General features: G+C 37.6%; 1 protein-coding gene across 1 annotated transcript in view; it reads right to left on the reverse strand.

Annotated features, from left to right (window-relative positions):
* insra (insulin receptor a) overlaps positions 1 to 12,845 on the reverse strand; it is a 42,477-nt gene extending 29,632 nt beyond the window's left edge. The window contains exons 1-2 of the mRNA XM_043259920.1: positions 11,710 to 12,845; positions 5,170 to 5,718 (exon numbers count right to left, since the gene is read on the reverse strand). Coding sequence (XP_043115855.1) covers positions 5,170 to 5,718; positions 11,710 to 11,827 — 667 coding nt within the window. The 5' untranslated portion in view covers positions 11,828 to 12,845. The remainder of the gene's footprint in view (positions 1 to 5,169; positions 5,719 to 11,709) is intronic.
* Positions 12,846 to 18,378: the final 5,533 nt, after the last annotated feature.

Genomic DNA, 18,378 nt, shown 5'->3' on the forward strand with positions numbered 1-18,378 from the left:
ATATATTTACTACAGGATTAATCTAAAATATAAAAAGATAAACAGGAATCTTTTAACAAGTCAATAACATGTCTGTTAGAGTCAATAACATGTCTGTTAGAGAGCATACCTTGACTTTACCACTATTCCCAACTATGTTCTATTGATATTAGTAGCAGTTATATACTTTGAATTTAAAACTTCTATTCAGCAATGGATACATTAAATTTAAAATACATAAAATTTATAATGCATTTTGTATCAGAATAATTTAGAATACAAAATACATTAAATCAAAACTTTCTATTCATCAAACAATCCTGAATAGCATTAGTAAACTGTGTGAAATCAGCAAATTAAAATGATGAGTACACGGGTGTAATGGCTTTTAAAAAATTCAGCTTTGCCATCATAGATTTAAAATGTAAAAAGTAAAAATAGAAAACTAATAGTATAATATGCACCCCTGTTGAAAAAGAGACATGTTTAGCCAATATATATATATATATATATATATATATATATATATATATATATATATATATATATATAAAAACACCTCCAAAATTTGAAACAATTATGTACTAGCAAGGACTTTATTTCTTTAATCGAACACTCCTTTAAAGAGCATCTAGTGAGCTATTTTGAGCTAGTTGCTTTATTAGTAGCTTGCAGCATCAAAACTATTTTTTAAAAGGGTAGACACATTTAACAAGGTTAATTTATGTGTAGCCTGTAGTTTAAGAAGCTACCGTTTCTACAGTTTCATTATCGCGGGTGAACAAGTAGTCAGACAAACTATATGACCCAGACTGAGTCTTGAGCAAATCGGATACAAATGGCTACACAAAGCTCATTGTTCAAACAACTAAAAAAAAAAAAAAAAAAAAAGAAACATACTGTATTAGCTATTTAAATATGAGCCAATTCTCTAAGCCAAATACAATCACCAGGGAGGTGGATGTTAAGCCACAAATTTAAACATTTAGCTACATGTAGTGTTTCTTTTTTCCTAGTCAAACTACCGCTTCTCCAACCCAGCTGTGTTTCTAATCCCCTCTGAGGACAGATAACGAAGATCATTTTTTAATGTGTGTAAAATATTCAGTGCCGGGGGAAGCCCAGCCTCATTCAGCTCTGGCTGACAGCCTCGACAGAAGCCTCGGCGCTCCCCTAACAGATCTAACACAAAACACGGACTTTACACCGACAGTGAACTTCCCAGGTGTGAAGGACAGCCAGAAACTGTTCCCGAATCACCAATGTCCTCTTCATTTGTACTGTACATGCGCCTTTAGAAAGGCATTCAAGTATATCATCGTCCTTCAACAGTTGCCGCTTACCCTTTTCTTTGCCCATTTAATGCCTCAGTTCCCCGTAGGGCAGCTGGCGGGCGCAATGAAGTCAGGCCCAATGCTGTGTCATCGTGCAGAATGATGAGGCATTTAAATGTACCAAAAAAGGGCCTGATCTACTGTCAGACTTTATTAATTCCTCAATGGCGATAGATTTAAATCAGTTTTACTGCTTCCAACAGTCAAAATATGCTCACTGAGCAAAGCTGCTCAGGAAAAACCAGTGCCAACACTTCCAAAACTATTCCAAATATGAAACAAAACCGCTTTTGTACGGCTGCCAACAAAACTGCGGAAATCTGCAAAAGAGACTTTGGCAGTACGTCCCTGCAATTACCACAGGCTTTTTTTTCCTCTCGCTATCTCTATCCCTCCTTCTCTTTTAAAGGCAGCTGCGCAAGAGGCCTGCTGATCTGGCAGCCCTCAGTAACTTTCCTCTTTCTCGGGATCAGACACGAGAAAGGGCAGTTGACCACTCGCAGATGATCACCTACAGACAGAATTAAGCAACGCAACTCTGCAACTCCCTCCACGTGGCGCAGGATTGAGGGCGAGGGACACGCTTGGATTTCTGTTGAAATCCAGCAGCTGGACAGACTTGTGTGTAAGACAAAAGCTCTTAATGTGATTCAATATTATGCAAAGAGACATATGGAACAGAAGGACCTTAGCAAATGAGCAAGACTGCTAAAGAGAGAGAGAGAGATCCTCCACATAGAGCGAGCGAGTGAGGAAAACACACCTCGCTAACAGCTTAATCCACCAGGGATTAACGCTCTATTATAGAGCTCATCAAATTGATATGTTGTGTAGAAGCCCTCATGTGATTTAAAATGTACAGAAACACAAGAGTAAATGCTTATGCATCCTGAAAGCAACTAATGGTAATACGTCACTTGCTAATAAAACAAACACTTGGCCAGTTACATGCATCTCACAAAGAAAATAATATTGCTGATAACTTGCTGATAGCAAGTTTTTGTAAACCGTGATTTCTATTTTAAATAAAGTTTGCTCTTTTGAATCAATCCTGAAATAAAAAAATATTACAAATGTATTTACTGTCACTTCTGACAAATTGAATGCATGGTTGATGATGAATAAAAGCATTAATTTCTTTTGAAAAAAAAAAAAAAAATCTTGCTAACCACAAACTTTAAACCCTCTGGTGCTTCTTTTTTCCAAAGAGAGGCATAAAAGGAAGTATTGTTTTAGTCTGATAATATTTTTTATGTAACATTTTGCATTCTTAGGGAATTTTATGGGAGTAAATGATATTTATGCAGTAGTTATAATCCATTTATTACTTGTGAAACGACTGTTGTAAATTTTGAAGACACTTGGCAGATTACTGCTGAAGTGAGAGGAAAAAACGTATTAAAACCATGCATAAATGCTATTTTACTATTATTATTAATAGTGTGCTACCTTTTTGTCTCCTTAACGCAGCAACAAACTAATATAGTAAGTGATGTATGCAGCTACGAATTTAAAGGCTCTCCTCTCAACAAAATCTGATCACAAGTGCCCACAGGAGACACATCTGAGATGCATGTCAATGCCAAGTGTAAACAGTAATGTGTCTCAACCCGACCACCTGTGATCAGATCAACCATGACAGATGTCAGTGGCCCACTTTTTATCTGGTTATTCTGTTGCCAATACACTGAAAACACTATACACTATATTTTAGGTTAAAATGTATATACAAAAGGAAAAATGTACATTGTAGATGCTGTTGTTTCAGCACTTAAGTAGTCAGTGTAGCTTTTTTTTTTTAAGTACACATTTTGCAACAATATGTAGACATAAAAATAAGAAAAAAATCTTGTAAAAGGTTTTTAACCGTTTTGAAATACACCGTCAAGCCACAGAACAGGGTCTAAATACAACATCTGAAGGCACTGCTGCGACATGGATGACGAAAATAAGACAGGACTTATTGCCAGAATTAGCTTTTGAGGCCAAGTGCCAAATGGCAGAAAACCTCTCATAAAACTGCACAAAATATACTCACTTGACTTTACACAATCAGCAGTTTTCTACAAAATCCACAAAACAGAATCCAACAAAAAGGGACTTTACGGTCCACAACCTTCTTAATCCGTTATTAACAGAGAGCGTAATTCCTGCGGCACACATAACTAACACTATGAGGTCTGTGCAACATACACAAATCAAAATAGTTTGAAAACAACATTCATCTTGCAGTATCTCTTTGCTCTTTAGTGCTCTGTGGTTTTATAAGCTGCTGCACACTCTAAGCAATATTGGACCCCTAACCACAAGTCCTTCACCACAGACCAAGCAGCAGGCCAGGACTGATTCTATCATTAGATAATGCTTTTTTAATCTCCGCCTTTGGCCAAAAACTCCATCCCCTACTGTACAACTGCAACTCATCAGACACGAGTCAAAGCGGCCAGAACAAGGATATTATCAAGGCATCTAACAAGGACTTCAGTCTATCCTTACTCTTGCATAAATCACCTACATTAGAGACTTTGAAAGACATTCAAAAAGCAAGGCTTCATTTATTTGGTCGATTTTAAATTATATTCCAAAATATTACAACTAAAGAAATATATATTTTAAAATGTGATTTATTCCTCGTGTGATGGCAAAGCAGACTTAACCTAAATCTTCAGTGTTACGTTAGTCTCCAGAAATCATTGCAATGTGCACATTTGGGGCTCATTTTTTATTAATATGAATGTTAAAAGCGAAAGTTCAAAAGAACAGCATTTACTTGACATCGAAACGTTATGATTGTCTTTATCGTCCCATTGAACAAGTAATGCATCCCAGCTGAATAAAACATTTCATTTGCAGTATATCTGCTAAGTATATTAATAGCAATACTAAAGTTACATATTGACACTGGAATGGATTTAGCATGTTGCTATATTGTTTGGGTGGTTGCTAGGGTACTGGAACAGGTCAAAAGAGCCCACCTCTATGTATTTATTTTGGTCACTAGAGACTCAGGCCCTTCTCCAACTTAAAACAAAGGGATTTCTGCCTGAAAACTAATTGCGCACATCTGTCTTAGCAAAGAAAGAGCAAGAGAGGATTCTTTTCTTTTTAAAATGGGGCCGCAGAAACACCATTACAAACAGAACACGATCGTGCCTCCAAGACACACATGACACCATACAGCTGGTTCAAAGAACAGTTACATGATGTGTCCCATGTGTTGCGTAATTGCGTGAGCTCAAGGGCTTTGCCCCAATATGTAAAGTTCTTCCGTATGTTCAACACTCAAGCTCTTCTGCACTTCGAATTGAACTGACATGACAAATTAAATGCTGCAAATGGCTTCACCGGTTGCAGACCAGCTCAAAACGTGCGACTCGGACACTCCAACGGATCCTGTCAGGTAAAAAAAATTATAAAATACACATACAACTACACAAAGCACCTCCCACACTACTGCACAAACAGGGCAGTTGCGTCATGATCTGGAACATGGTTCATGCTTTGACAGAGAAACTTGGCTTACTTAACTGCAGCTGATCACCTGACTTGTTGCTTCAAGCATGGTTGCTGTTGGCCGTCTTTATTACTGAAAGAAACCAGTGAGTGTACTGCCAACACAGTCTCACACACAGAGCCCTGACAACTTTCCGCTCACTTCTCAAAATATCTTGAGACTCTATGGTAATATAAATATTATTACCCTAATGCGCCAGTGAAAACGGAGATTTGAAACGATTATCTGACGACGAGGGGGAGGCGAAAACGAGTGGGATTCCTCTCGAGGGTGTAAATAAATTCTGTGTGATGGTTTAAAAGCACAAAACCGAAATAAAACAAAGTGTTTTAGGTTACGTACTTCTCTGGCAATGCTTCTGGTTCCAGCAGCGCTCGCTGAAGTCCCCGTTGATGGTGGTGAGGGGGCAGGTGGTCTTCCCCTGAACCGTGCCGGGGCAGACGTCTCCGCACTCTCGATCATTTTTATTGGCTACGATGTAGTTGTCCTCCACCGAGTCAAGGATCATGGACCAGTCGAGGGTGGAAAGGTAGCAGAGGTCGGGGTTCTTCTCCACACGCACGGCTCCACGGGTGATGTTCATCAGGCTGTGAAGGCCGATCTCTTTCAGCTGCAGCATCTCAAACAACACGAGAGCGTAGTTGAAGAAGAGATTATTGCCGCGAACCACTGTGAGGTTGGGAAATAGGTCGCTTAGGCTCTCTAGGCCATAAACGCGGAACAGGAGCAGGTAGTCCGTCACCACCGTCAGCTTGGGGTAACTCAGGCCACGGAAATCCTCTGGTTTGGTTGTGAACATGAGCAGGATCTTTAAGTGGCCTTCGATTACGGTGCAGTTCTCCAGCACACGCAGGTTGGTCACGTTATTTCTGATGTCTTTACTTGAGCAAACTGCAACAACAAAAAAAAAGACAGCACCATTTTAATTGGTTCAGTGAGAATGTTCAGCAAAAATTGCTTACAGATGATGACCTTTAATTTAACAGGATTTTATTCTGTAACAAGCACGAACAAGCAAAAACAAATTGTGAAAATGTATTCTATAGAAAGCTTTAACCCAATGATTACATAGAACCATAAAAAATTATTAGAACTATATAAAAAAACAACAACAATTTTGTCCCTTTGAGCTGATGCCTTCCATATGACATAACATGGTTAATGAAGATAATAAAAGCTCTTCCTGCAGCTTTTCACATTTCAGTGTTGTGTACGAGCTGGAGAGATGCTTCTCAAGTGAACCAAAATTGCTTTGCCTAAAGTCAAGACAATGGCATTAAATGAATGGATAAATGAACAGACAGAGGGAGGGAAATACAGATTCAAATTTATTTATCTATCATTTAACACTATAACAGCATCAAATCATTTCAAGTCCCACTAGCTACGACAAATAGAATATCATTCATTTTTACCGTGTGCCATCAAGCCTGCTCAATTCTAACAGGAAGATATTATTCCATTCATATAATAAATAAATATTTAAAATAACAATGCTTGAATTGTATCCAATAATGTAACAAAACATTGTTTTTTTTTATTATATCAAACTTCAGTTTGAAATCTAGTATCTTATTTTACTGTTTCACAATTCTTCACATTATCATCACTAAAATAGTGACTATATCTATTTCAAAAGACAAAAAAAAAAGATACGTGTGACAAATGTGCAATTAAACAGCGATAACAAAATTCATAATACCTAGGATAGTTCCCCAATCCTGCTCATGACTTAAAAAAGATTCCACAAAGGTTTACATGAATTACACGCATTCATGAACTCTAACGAGCGGTCAGCCCACGCATAACTGAGACCTTTCAAACACTGGGCAGTCACAGCAGGAGGCATTGCGAAGGTCAAAAATACCTTGCGCTGGCTACTTGTTTACATTAGTTATAACAGTGGCCCGACCACAGGGATTCATAAATGTGGCAGTCCGGAAGTTTTGGAGCACAAGGAAGCTGAAACACGTAGTGTAACCCTACAGACATGTGCGTGCTCTCTCTTTATCAGACACACACAATGTGCAGTACCTCTACGCTTACGCTTATTTTTAGCACCACACTCCTAATACACTATGTACAAATGGGGTGCCAGCCAGACACTTGAAAAGACTACCGTTGAAGCACATGAAAGGAACGGCGGCACAGTGAGATGAGATGTGTCCTGGCTGACGGTGTGTAGTCATTCACTTTGTGCAAGGAATCTCTGAATGACGCTCTAGCCAAATTTAAACCCTGAAAATCTAGCGATGTAAGTAGTGTAAGTCACTAGCATGCGTCAAAATAAGAGATGAATGCTTCGGTTTACATGTTTTTTGTTTAAATCTATGTTTCTAAAAGGTCTGTGGCATAAAACGCATGCATTTACAATTAAATGTAATTATTTAATACTCAATACTTTATTCCAATAAATTATTCAAAGCAAGTTTTAGAAAGGTGTTATTTTATACAGGTTTTTTTAAATTATAAAAGTTAAAAAATAGGTTAAAACCTTAAACCTTTGTAAACCTTTATAAAAAGGTCAAAACATAAATCAGAATTTTAACAGGTTAATCTTGAAGTAAACTACAGGTTTAAGAAGAAGAAAAGAAAATGTCTAAAGAAAAAAAAAGCGTGTAATTGAGGTAGTGATTTATTGCAATGCTGATTTTTTTTGCAGCTAGTTCTGCTTTGTTACAGACCTGAAAAGTATATTTCGACCTGACATATTGATTGAAACCTGCATTCAATCTGCATAAGTGTGTTTGCCTTCGCAGCCACCATTAAGAGATCGAAATAAATCTTGCGTCAATGCATCGCAAAATGAAAGAATAAATATATAAATAAATAAATGCAACAAATGACTAACCCACACAAAGTACTCCCTCTGCTCTGAAATAAGACAAACAATAGCAAACATTTCAACCAGGACACATGAAGGAACTGCACAACCATATAAAAGAAGAAGTCTAAAAAGGAGGCGGGTCTCCATGCCTCTTGTCCCACTTCCTCTTTGAGGTTTCGCTGGTTTGTTTTCATCTGCTTTTTGGGTTTTACCCATTAAACCAAACTTGTATTGAACAATATGGCTTTGTCAAAAAGCGACTTGAAAATGAACATACATTTAATATTGATATTAATTTAATATTATTCTATTATTTTAAAAATCATGATTTTCCTCCAGACAGCTTTGCACATTACACAATCGACCATTATAAGCATCCTTCATATCTTTACACTACAGTATTTTAGATCATTTTTGTGAACACTAAAATGCGACACCATGGTGACAAACCTCACACTGTGAAAAAAAGACTGCAATAAAAGGTTACAGGAAATAAATTTAGCATGCAGAATGATTGGGCAACCAATAACAGTGAGTGGAGCGGAGAGTCTAGACACGGGATGATTTAAAGATGCACCTGCACACCAGCTGCTGTGGTGAGAACAACAATATTACCGGGTGGGTTTCCGATCGCTAAACCTGCCCACACACTTGAAATCAGAAGAAAAGTGGGGTCTAACAGTTGTTGCACAGGAATTTGCTGATTTGAATCTGGCTGATTTTATTTTAAAACTCGTGAGAGACAAAATTCATGTGAAATCACAATAACTTAAAGAGTGGGATCTGATATATAAATGTGCTTTAAAAAAATTAACATGCTTTGTCTGCTTTATAATAGCAACAGCTTAACTAGTAACACATTTAAAGTAAATGATGAATACAAGCACCGTATGCAAACAATGAAACAAACAGGTAGATTAAATGAATGTGACGAGACGTATTGTTAACAAATATGCCGTAAACCACTCACAATGACACAGCAGTGTATGAATTACCCAGCGAGCTCCTTGTGAGACAATAAAACCACCTGAAGAGCTATGACGAACTTCAAAACAGAACAGATAACAGGCTCTTAAGGAGAAGCTTTTAATTGTTGGTTTGAATAAGGTGATCACAAGGGGATCGTAATAGAAACTGGGTACGATCGGGAAGCACAGCGAGCCGCAAGATCTGAGAAAGCACGGGGTAACGTGGACAAAGGGAGTGGCAAATACATTCAAAATGATTTCTCACAGCTACAATGGTCATGCCATGTCAGCGCGAGACAAGGCTGACAAGATTGAACATAGCAATTACCAAATTATGTATGACTCGTTTTTAAATATTAGTAATGTAACCAAGCAGGTGATTCAGTCAAACGGTTTCGGATTCTAGTCTGCAGAGGTATGAATTATGTTGTCATGTGCTGTCTGTGTCCGTGAAGACACACAACTGACAGAAGAACGTTAAGAGTGACAGCTGTACTATTAGTTTGACTGAATATAAAGTTTCCGACTAGCCGGTCGACTGCAAAGGAGACAGAGGGCATTTATCCATCTCGAGTAAATTTACACACTCGATTTTTAATTCAGTACAAAATCTAGGGGTCATATTGCAAATTTGAGATTCAGAGTATAATTTTAGAAGCAAACCAGGTTCATTAAGTAAATGAAGCTGTAGAAAATTTTCAAACGTAGAAATATTTTGACCATCTGCATAAAAGAAACTATAACAGATGAATAAGAGATTGTTGCTTCGTATCTAAGTCCGTAATCAAACAAGGAAATTCGCGATATTGAGCAAGTGAAATGCACTGTACAAAAGGTCAGATGTTTCCTTGTTTCCATTTAAGAACTAGATGCTCTTTGGATCATTCTTAGATCAAGTTTGAAAACACAATCATCAGGTTTTACCTGGGGAATTTTAAGCGGCGCTGACACTGCAGCAAATGGGTGACAAGAAAAACACTAAAGCTTTCATTTTTAATGATTATTTCACTCCAAATTGTTACACTGGGAATATAATTTGTAATGGAAAAAATTTAATCCGAAAACAGTACAATATCGCAATCTCAGACTTTTCAACCCCACTGCTCTGAACAGATTTTCAGTCCTGACGAGGCTGAACTGAGGCCCTAAAATAGTTCCACTCTTCCCTACAGTGGTTCACTACAAGCCTAAGAGGAACAAGAGGGGGGCCCAACTTAGCAATTACACAACTTGTTTATGTTCAATCTGCCCTTAAAATCTCGCACAAACTGGTTTCACAATATTACTCAATGTTTTTTTCAGTTTTAATAAAAAGGTGGCATACAAACACCCCCAGGTATTAACCTATTTGCTGCTCAAAACTATGCTGTGACAAGCCACAAAGAAGCAACGCACTACAAATATGTTCTTTGCATATTACCTGGGAACAAGCCAAGCATATCTTACAGATTTAAATTGCTGATAAAGAACATTTTGCCAAGCAACTTTTAAATAACAAACAGGATTTCAATTCAGTACAAAAAGTGTACATTTGTACAAATTAAAGCCACATCAAATTATTACAGAGAGGGCCAACAGCCTGTTCATTCGTAACTTTCCATGCTTTGCTTGTTATCGGTTTTTCAAACATGTTTTAAGCTAAAACCTTCCAGACTTTTTAAACATACTGTTCTGATCTATAGTAGCTTAACCGTGAGACACATGGAAGAGAGTCTCGAAATGGAAACTGGCAGAACTTTGAATGCATAAATTTCATCCAAACCAATGCTATATTTAGAAATCTGCAGAGCAACAAGATAAGAAAAAATGTGCTTGGGGTTTAACACGGCACGCAAATTAACAAATAAGGCCAAAATGATCTGAAATTCTCTTTGTGATAAGAGTGCAACTTGAAGCATTTCATTAGACCTCCCCTCCTCCCTTAATGACAGTACTACTATTGTATTTATTTATTTTTTTGTTTACTTAAAAAAAAAAATGTAAAAGTAATTTGTTGTGCGAACTGAAGAAAAGCCAATATTTTGTTTGGAGCTGAATACAGCCAAGTGTGTCAAAAGCACGCTTATATTTATTTAGCTGTTGCAGGAAGTCTTCCAAGAGCACTAAAAAACAAGTGGTACCCAATTACACAATCATTTAAATGACTACTGCCTAATTACGTGTTTAGTCATTATTTTTATGCTCAGCGTTTTACATAAAACATTCCTATAAAAGTAATACAAATTTATTAAGCATTAACACAAGCATTTATACATAAAGATACACTCTGTATAATAGAGCATACAGGAAAAACTATAGTAATCTAATATTCGGCATTAAATTCAACATTTTCTATTCATACGAGTCTTCAAAGTGCACTGCCTTGAATTGACTTGAAATAAGTAACTGAAGAAATAAAAGACTTATTGATCACACGTTTCGCGGGTTGCTAATAAAATTTGTGGCCCTGTGATATTAATCTGCGATAGTTTTATTGTGCAGAAAACTCGATTTTAAAAAGGACATCTGCGAGCTCTAGCACTAGTTTTACGCGCTTTCCAAATTCTGATAAAGATCGGATCACGGACCTCCAGTCAGGTTTCACGACTTCTTTGAAGAATAAATAAAAACATAGCCCTATAGGACTGATCTGATTAGGATTTTAAAAATCCTCTCGCAACTCTTGTCAGCGCTGCAAATGGCTGCATGAAACAGGGGCCTGGCTGAACTTGAAAACCATTCCCAAGCCTTACTAGCAGTTCGAGCTACAAATAGATCAATGCTGTCCTCAAACGATCGATAATCTGGCTTTTAGGGTCAAGGCGCAAACTCCAGATAATCGATCGTACCATTAAAGCCAGTCTGAAACGGGTTGTCCGAATCAAAACTAGCCGATATTTGATTTATTCGCCCCTTGCCCTGCAATGTCCTTCTGTCTGGCTCTGCTTTACCAAATGTGTCACAGTGGTCAAGAGCTACGATCCCCTTTTTTCCCCGTTCAGAGCGCTCGATAACGTTTGGAGATTAATATTTAAACAGACAAGACTCCTGTCGTGTTAAATCCGCGTCCACGCGAAAGACAAAACAAAGCCGTTAAGTCACACTTACTTTCTCCATTTGTTTGTTGACAGTTGCAAACAGCGTAGACAGACGCAACCAAAATAATCAAAGTCCGCAGCCGCATTTTGACCCCGGGGAAACCGAAAATACGTCCGAAAATCCCCATCCGAATACGTCTCGCTGCGGATAACGATCTGTTTTAATAGTCCGGTGTTGTTTTTGGAGGATAAAAATTAAAAAGAACAGAAAAAGCCCTCCGTCACCCCCCTCAGAAAAAAAAATGGGCGGAGAGGAAAGTTCAACGTGTTCAATCCGCTCTGCTGTCGCGCGCACTGAGATGCTGACGCTCGCGCGCTAAGCTAATGACAGCGCGTGCTGCGACTTTCATTCACTGTTAAACAATCCACACCTATAAAGCACGCGGACTGCATCCTTTAAAAATAGCGGTCGAATCATTTCCGACCGATTGCATATATTTGACGAAAAAAAGGGGGGAAAAAACTGGCGAAGCGCGGGGAGGAATGGCTGCGCACGCCGAGCGCAGGCCGAAATAATCAATTGAGCGTCTTTTTTGTTGCCGTGTTTCGCTTTATTTTTCAGGTTAAAAGATCTTCTAGTTGTAATTAACTGCCTACAGACTTTGATGAGATGAGTTGCGGACAGCGCCGCTGCAAAACGTCCAAGAATTTCCGGAGTTGAGAGATTTTAGTTCTGTACTTTTTTCCAGGCTCCTGCTGACTGCGAGCTTTCGCCGTAGTGCGTTTACGGGTCGCACGCACGCGGCGGCCCCTCTCAGTACCGTTCCTCACGGAGAGCCTGTTAACTGGCGGTTTAGTGAATCGTTTCGGTTCTGGAGGAGTCTGCTGAAAACGCTGCAGCCGCTGAGATTTCAAGCACAAACGCTCCACATGCAGTCTTTTCTGCACCGCTTTGCTGGCGAGCAGCTGCCTTGCTTCACAGATCGATACAACGTGAAGCTGATTCCGCGAAGCTCGCTTACTCGTCTTTAACTCTCTCGCGGAGAAAAATAGGATAATAAAAATGCAAGAAAAAAATGTGGGTTTTTTTTCTCCCCACGCTGGTTATAGCTAATGCATTGACATCTCTCTCCAAGGATCCCCTTTCCTGTCTTTGCGCCAGTAAACAAGACCTGCCAGAGAGGCAGAGCACAGGGGAAAACATGGACTGGAACGCTGGACTGAGACTCAGAAACGCTGGCGTGCACTTTGCATATTTTTTTAAAAAAGCTGGCTTCTAGGCAATGCATGAACATTGAATTATGTGGTATCCAGAACACAGACAAAAACGCTTATTTACTGTTGTTTGTCGTTGTGAATCTTTTCGTGATTAATGTACCAGGGTAAAACAATGTAAATGCGTTACAGTGAGGGAGTTACAACGGAAGTGAATGGGGCAGATCTGTGAACTTTGAGCTACCCAGTTTCAATCGTATAGCCACAAGACAAACAATATTGCATGTTAACAGTTTTAGTGTGAAAAACAGCTTACTAACATATTCTGTGTGGAGTTATACATTTTACAGTCTCCCCCATATCCTTATATCATAAAGCCATAAACCATAAAACTTCTTTAAAAAATTACGAGACAAACCTTACAGCTAAACATCGGCAAATTTGAACAGAAGAATAACGTGAGATAAACTTCCTTCACGTTTGTGCTTTTCGGCATTCTAAAAACTGACTTTTTGCTTTTCTAAGAAATATGAGGCACAGGTCGAAACGATGTTGTGATGTTCAACATTTTAGCTACTTGCCATTAACAAAAAATATGCAACTTATATAACCTGTGTAGGTACAAGGAGTACTGAAATGAATCAACTTGATTGAATTCAGTGAACCTGGATTTGCCGTGGTCTCTTTAGTCTCGTAATAAAATTATTTCTGCACAATTCAATATTAATGTCCATTTACTTACGCATTAGGTAAGCAGTCATGTTAAAAGTGAAATGATGTACATTCAGTCGGTCATTATGCTTTACTGTCAGGGTTTACTCTGTGATAATGGAAATAATTTTTAGACAGTATAGTCTAGAATCTGACTTGCACTCTCAGCCTCATACTGTCTAGTTTCTAATAAACAGCTCTATTTATGAAAAACATGAATATTCATATTGTTATGTATTAGTAAAGCAGGATTTTGATAAATACATAAAAACAAAACATGTGAGAGATAGCTGATGTTGCACATGCCAAGTTTGATCCAAAATATATACAGCTAAGGTTACAGAAGTTTGAGGAAGTACTACACTACTATAAAAATCAAAGAAAGTCTTTAAGAGGGGAAAAAAACAAAACAGTGCCGTTTAGTTGAACTTATGAGCCTCAAAGACTAAAGGAAATCACAGAAAAACAGCACAGGCTATGTCAACAAACACACACATCCTTGCCATCAGTGAGAACTGCGTTGGTAAGAAACAGGACTGCGTTGTACAAAGTGATAAATATGTTTTTGCTGCCGCACATTCCTTACAGCTCAGATAAGTTGTCTAACTAGATATGTTTAGGAATATTCAACCCAGTTCGCTGTAGAACAAAAGAAAATCAGCCCATATGAAAAAAAGTTTTTAAAATTAAATTCAAATTAAATCTGAATTCGCTATTTTGCTCATTTATTTGTGATCTGGTATAGAAGGGTGGCGACAGGCCGTGTCTTAAAACAAATCACACAATGTGTAGTCTGACTGATGTCTTCCCTTCCTGATGAACATAAGAGAATAACATCCCCGATCCCTCTTGCCCTACAACCTGTTTACATCCTCTGTTCTAAGAAGAGCCACTATTATGTGTGAGAACACCACGTTAAACCCTTCCAAATGTCAGGTACACGGAGAGAAAACAACCGTCTTCGTCACCACCGAAAGGGGAAAAAGACACCAGCGCTTTTGCAGTATAAATTACATGAAAGCTTTTTGAAATTAGTTATGGGGTGAAATATAACGCGCTGAATTTCATAATGAAGCGAATCCGAATGATTCATCTAATGCAGCAAACATAGATGAAAAAGGAATCTGTGAGGTTGCTAACAACACTGAAATTGTTTAGTTATTATTAGCTATTTTTTGCTTTCATTTGAGAGAACAGTTGAGAAGAGGATGCATTAGATATTATATTAGATGGACAGTTGGCAAGGACGGGATGATGATTCAGACTGTAAGCCAATGATGGTAACCCTCATGATGTACATGTGCATGTATAATCTTATAGTGATTACACCACATAGTGGAACTACTTAAACAGGATCATCAACTGAATGCTGACCACTCATAACATGATATTCATAATCTCAGACTACTTGAAGAATTTTAATAAATCCTGTGGCAAAAACAAAACAAAACAAAAAAATAAAATGCACCCGAAATGTACTTTTTCAGTAAGGGGCAATATTTCTTACCTGTAAGGCACTTACTTACTAAATATATCAATGTCGAATTCTTAAATTTAACTAGTTATTTTAATTATCAACAATAATACTTATACCAAATATTTCCTGCATCAATAATCTCCATCTTCAAAGCATCTGCAAAGGTGGAATAGAAGATGAATTAATACCTCATTATCATGGAAAACCATTATTGTTTAATATTGTAATAATGATTATTAATGGCAATTTATATTTAACGGGGGAGATAAAGAAAATCATGTTCTGGTTACAAAGAAAGTGAGCCAAGAAAAATACTTAAACGGTCATGGCTTCAGTCTGTCATGTGAGTTAAGCAGTTTGCAAAAATTAAAATTATAATCACTGAAGCCGTCTAAGCTGCAAAACATAAATCTTGCTTACAACTCTTATGCACCTCGCCGTTTATGAGGATGAGAGAATTTGAAATTCAGTAAATGAGGGCACGCACTGGAACAACTCTCGTTCTCTGTGGTGAGGAATCGAAACGCCTCTGATTGGACGCTGCATTCATAAGCGCGACAAAAAAGGGCGTGATTGGTTACGATGCAAAGCAACATTTTATTTACTATTTTATTTCACGGCCGTGAATTCTGAAATTTGAGGGGCATTTTGGTCAAAAATATGGAGGCGATGGTCATAGATGGTTAAACATCCAACAAGGATATCTAGGTCATTGGCTGGTCTGTGCAGTTTGCCATCAAGAGTGGTCTGATCTGATTTAATACCTTCATTTCCTCTCAAATTACTCTCTCCATTTTACAAACATTTATATTAGGAGAAAATAAGCATGAATGGGAAGCAGGAAATCATGAGAGTAAATTGCTAAACCTCACTAATCACTTCTTTACAATATTTGGTGTAAGGTCACCATGACAACACGCTTTTATGTTTCAGGATTGTGTATTGTTTTGCTTCCTGTGAATGGTGGATTGGTAATGTGCTGGAAAGGTCAGTGAAAATAACTCGAAAACATGACACTTTTAGAGATGGGCTAAAAATGAACACAAAATAGGACAGGATATTATTTCGCGGGCCATGTATCGTAAGAACGGATGTCCTATTAATCGCTGTATTAAATTTGCTGCCTTTTCATGTTGTTTTGGATTAACAGAAGAGCATCAAATACCATCAAAATTACATGTGAGTCATTTTTATATCCTTTCTTACTTGAAATGTTGCTGGGAACTTCTCGTGTCTGACATCAGATCTGTCTCTCAGATCTCTCACTTAATGTATGGAATTACTGCAGTGATATAACTGCTACAACAGTAGGCTCAGTTAAGAGCTTAATCAACAACATATACGAGCAACAGTGGAGTAAATATGATAAAGTATTAAAGATGGGGTTTGGATTTACTTTTTGTGGGGGCTCTTAAAACAGGCTTAACTTTAGCAGGAAATGTACTTAGTTGTAGAAAGAACTGATGATTATTACATGTTAAAGAAATCACAGGTAAGTTGCTATTTTTATTTATTGATTTTTAGATTTTGGTTTTATACACAGATTTTGAATGCATTAGCCAATAACAGTAATAATAGTAAATATATAAAATAAAGAAAATACTTTTGTTCAGCAAAGACAATTACAAAAAAGTAAGCTCTTTTAAAATATTACTATTTCAAATATATGTTGGTCTTATCTTTTCTTTTAATCAAAAACTCCTGGGGAAAAAAAAATGTCACAGTTTCCACAAAAAAAAAAATTACGTAAACTTTAACAATATTTAATTGTAATACTATTTCACAATATTATTTAGGTTTTCTGAAAATCCATTAAATAATTACATTTATAATATATCTTTTTAAATGATAAATCAAAGTATGTCTGCATCTACGTTTATGCTTTTAAGGCATTGTGCTGCAGGATTTCTCGATCTTAACGATTTCACAGTCGATTTCCTGATGTATGGAACATTCAGGTTAAATTCAGTTCAGATAATATGCTCTTTACCTCCGTATAACCTTTCTAAACTAAATTCATAGCTGTTGCTGTCTTCAGGAAGCGCTCAGTGCTGAGTAACTGTGTTGATATGTTAACTCTACGTCTTTCATTATTCAATTACAGATATCGCTTGAAACAGTTATTATGCAACTTCCTCATCACCTCGGGAGGAAATGAGGCCGGCTATAGGGTAATAAAAAGTACAACACACAAATGTCGGCAGCACTCATCGCCTGCGTAAAAAAATGTTTGCTGTTCCAGAGCTACATCTGTCGTTTTGGCTAACTGAATCATTCCGTTCACTAACTGATAAAATGAACTCACTAAATGCAGTTCGATCCACTTGCACGTACTCTAACGTCATATCATGCTGGCATTCTCAACCCAAATATGACCTGACAGCACAGTCCCATGAGCTCTGACTTCTTTTGTTTAGCGGTATACACACCCCGCTGGGAGTTAATGCTCAACCTCTGCCCTTAGTTCGCAAAGGGAAAAGGCAGAAATCTATACATATCTGCTTATAGAACGGGAAAGGAAACAGAACAGGAGCCACGCAGACTCCCCCACTGGACGCCTTGTCAGGAATGAATTTCAACAGAGATCCACCCCAAAGGTTCCTCCGTGCTTTGCTATCTAATGTAAATATATATGCTGGGGCCAATGCTGATTGAGATTTATCAGTCCTCTGTCTTTACCCTTCCTATGTTTCCCCCTTCGGAGCCACTTCAGCTGACAGTAGCGTCCTTCTGAAAACAGAATGTATCCTGTTTCTGACCCCGTCCCTGTTGCACTGACCCTACAGCATTCTAATAGGTCTAATAGGATTACATGTGCTGAGGCTGCTTTGAAAAACAGTCCTGAGCCGCTGCATCATCTGTGTGAAACAGTTGCAGTGGCTGAATTTAAAAGAATAAATCGAAGGTAAATCGAAGACTAAATACGGGACAGCAGCTTTAGTATCATTGAGGTGTTACAGAATTTATTTACACAAATAAATTATAAATGTGTTTAATTTTTTTTTCAGTTTACATTTATTACAAATCTGTTTTAGCCATAAGACCAGTCATAAGTAGCACAGGTATACTTGTAGCAATATCCAACAATACACTGCATGAGTAAAAATTATGGATTTTTCTTTTATGCCAAAAATCAATTGGATATTAGGTAAGGATCATGTCCAATATTTTGTAAGTTTCCTACCATAAGTATATGAAAACTGAGCACTTCATTTGGACAGATTTAAAGGCATTTTTGACACCCTCAGATTCCAGATTTTCAGCTTGTTGTATCTCAGCCAAATATTGCCCCATTCCATCAATCAATACATTTTAACTATATATCAATGGGACACA

This window comes from Puntigrus tetrazona, chromosome 2 (genome assembly GCF_018831695.1).
Source record: "Puntigrus tetrazona isolate hp1 chromosome 2, ASM1883169v1, whole genome shotgun sequence".
NCBI classification, from domain to species: Eukaryota; Metazoa; Chordata; class Actinopteri; order Cypriniformes; family Cyprinidae; genus Puntigrus; species Puntigrus tetrazona.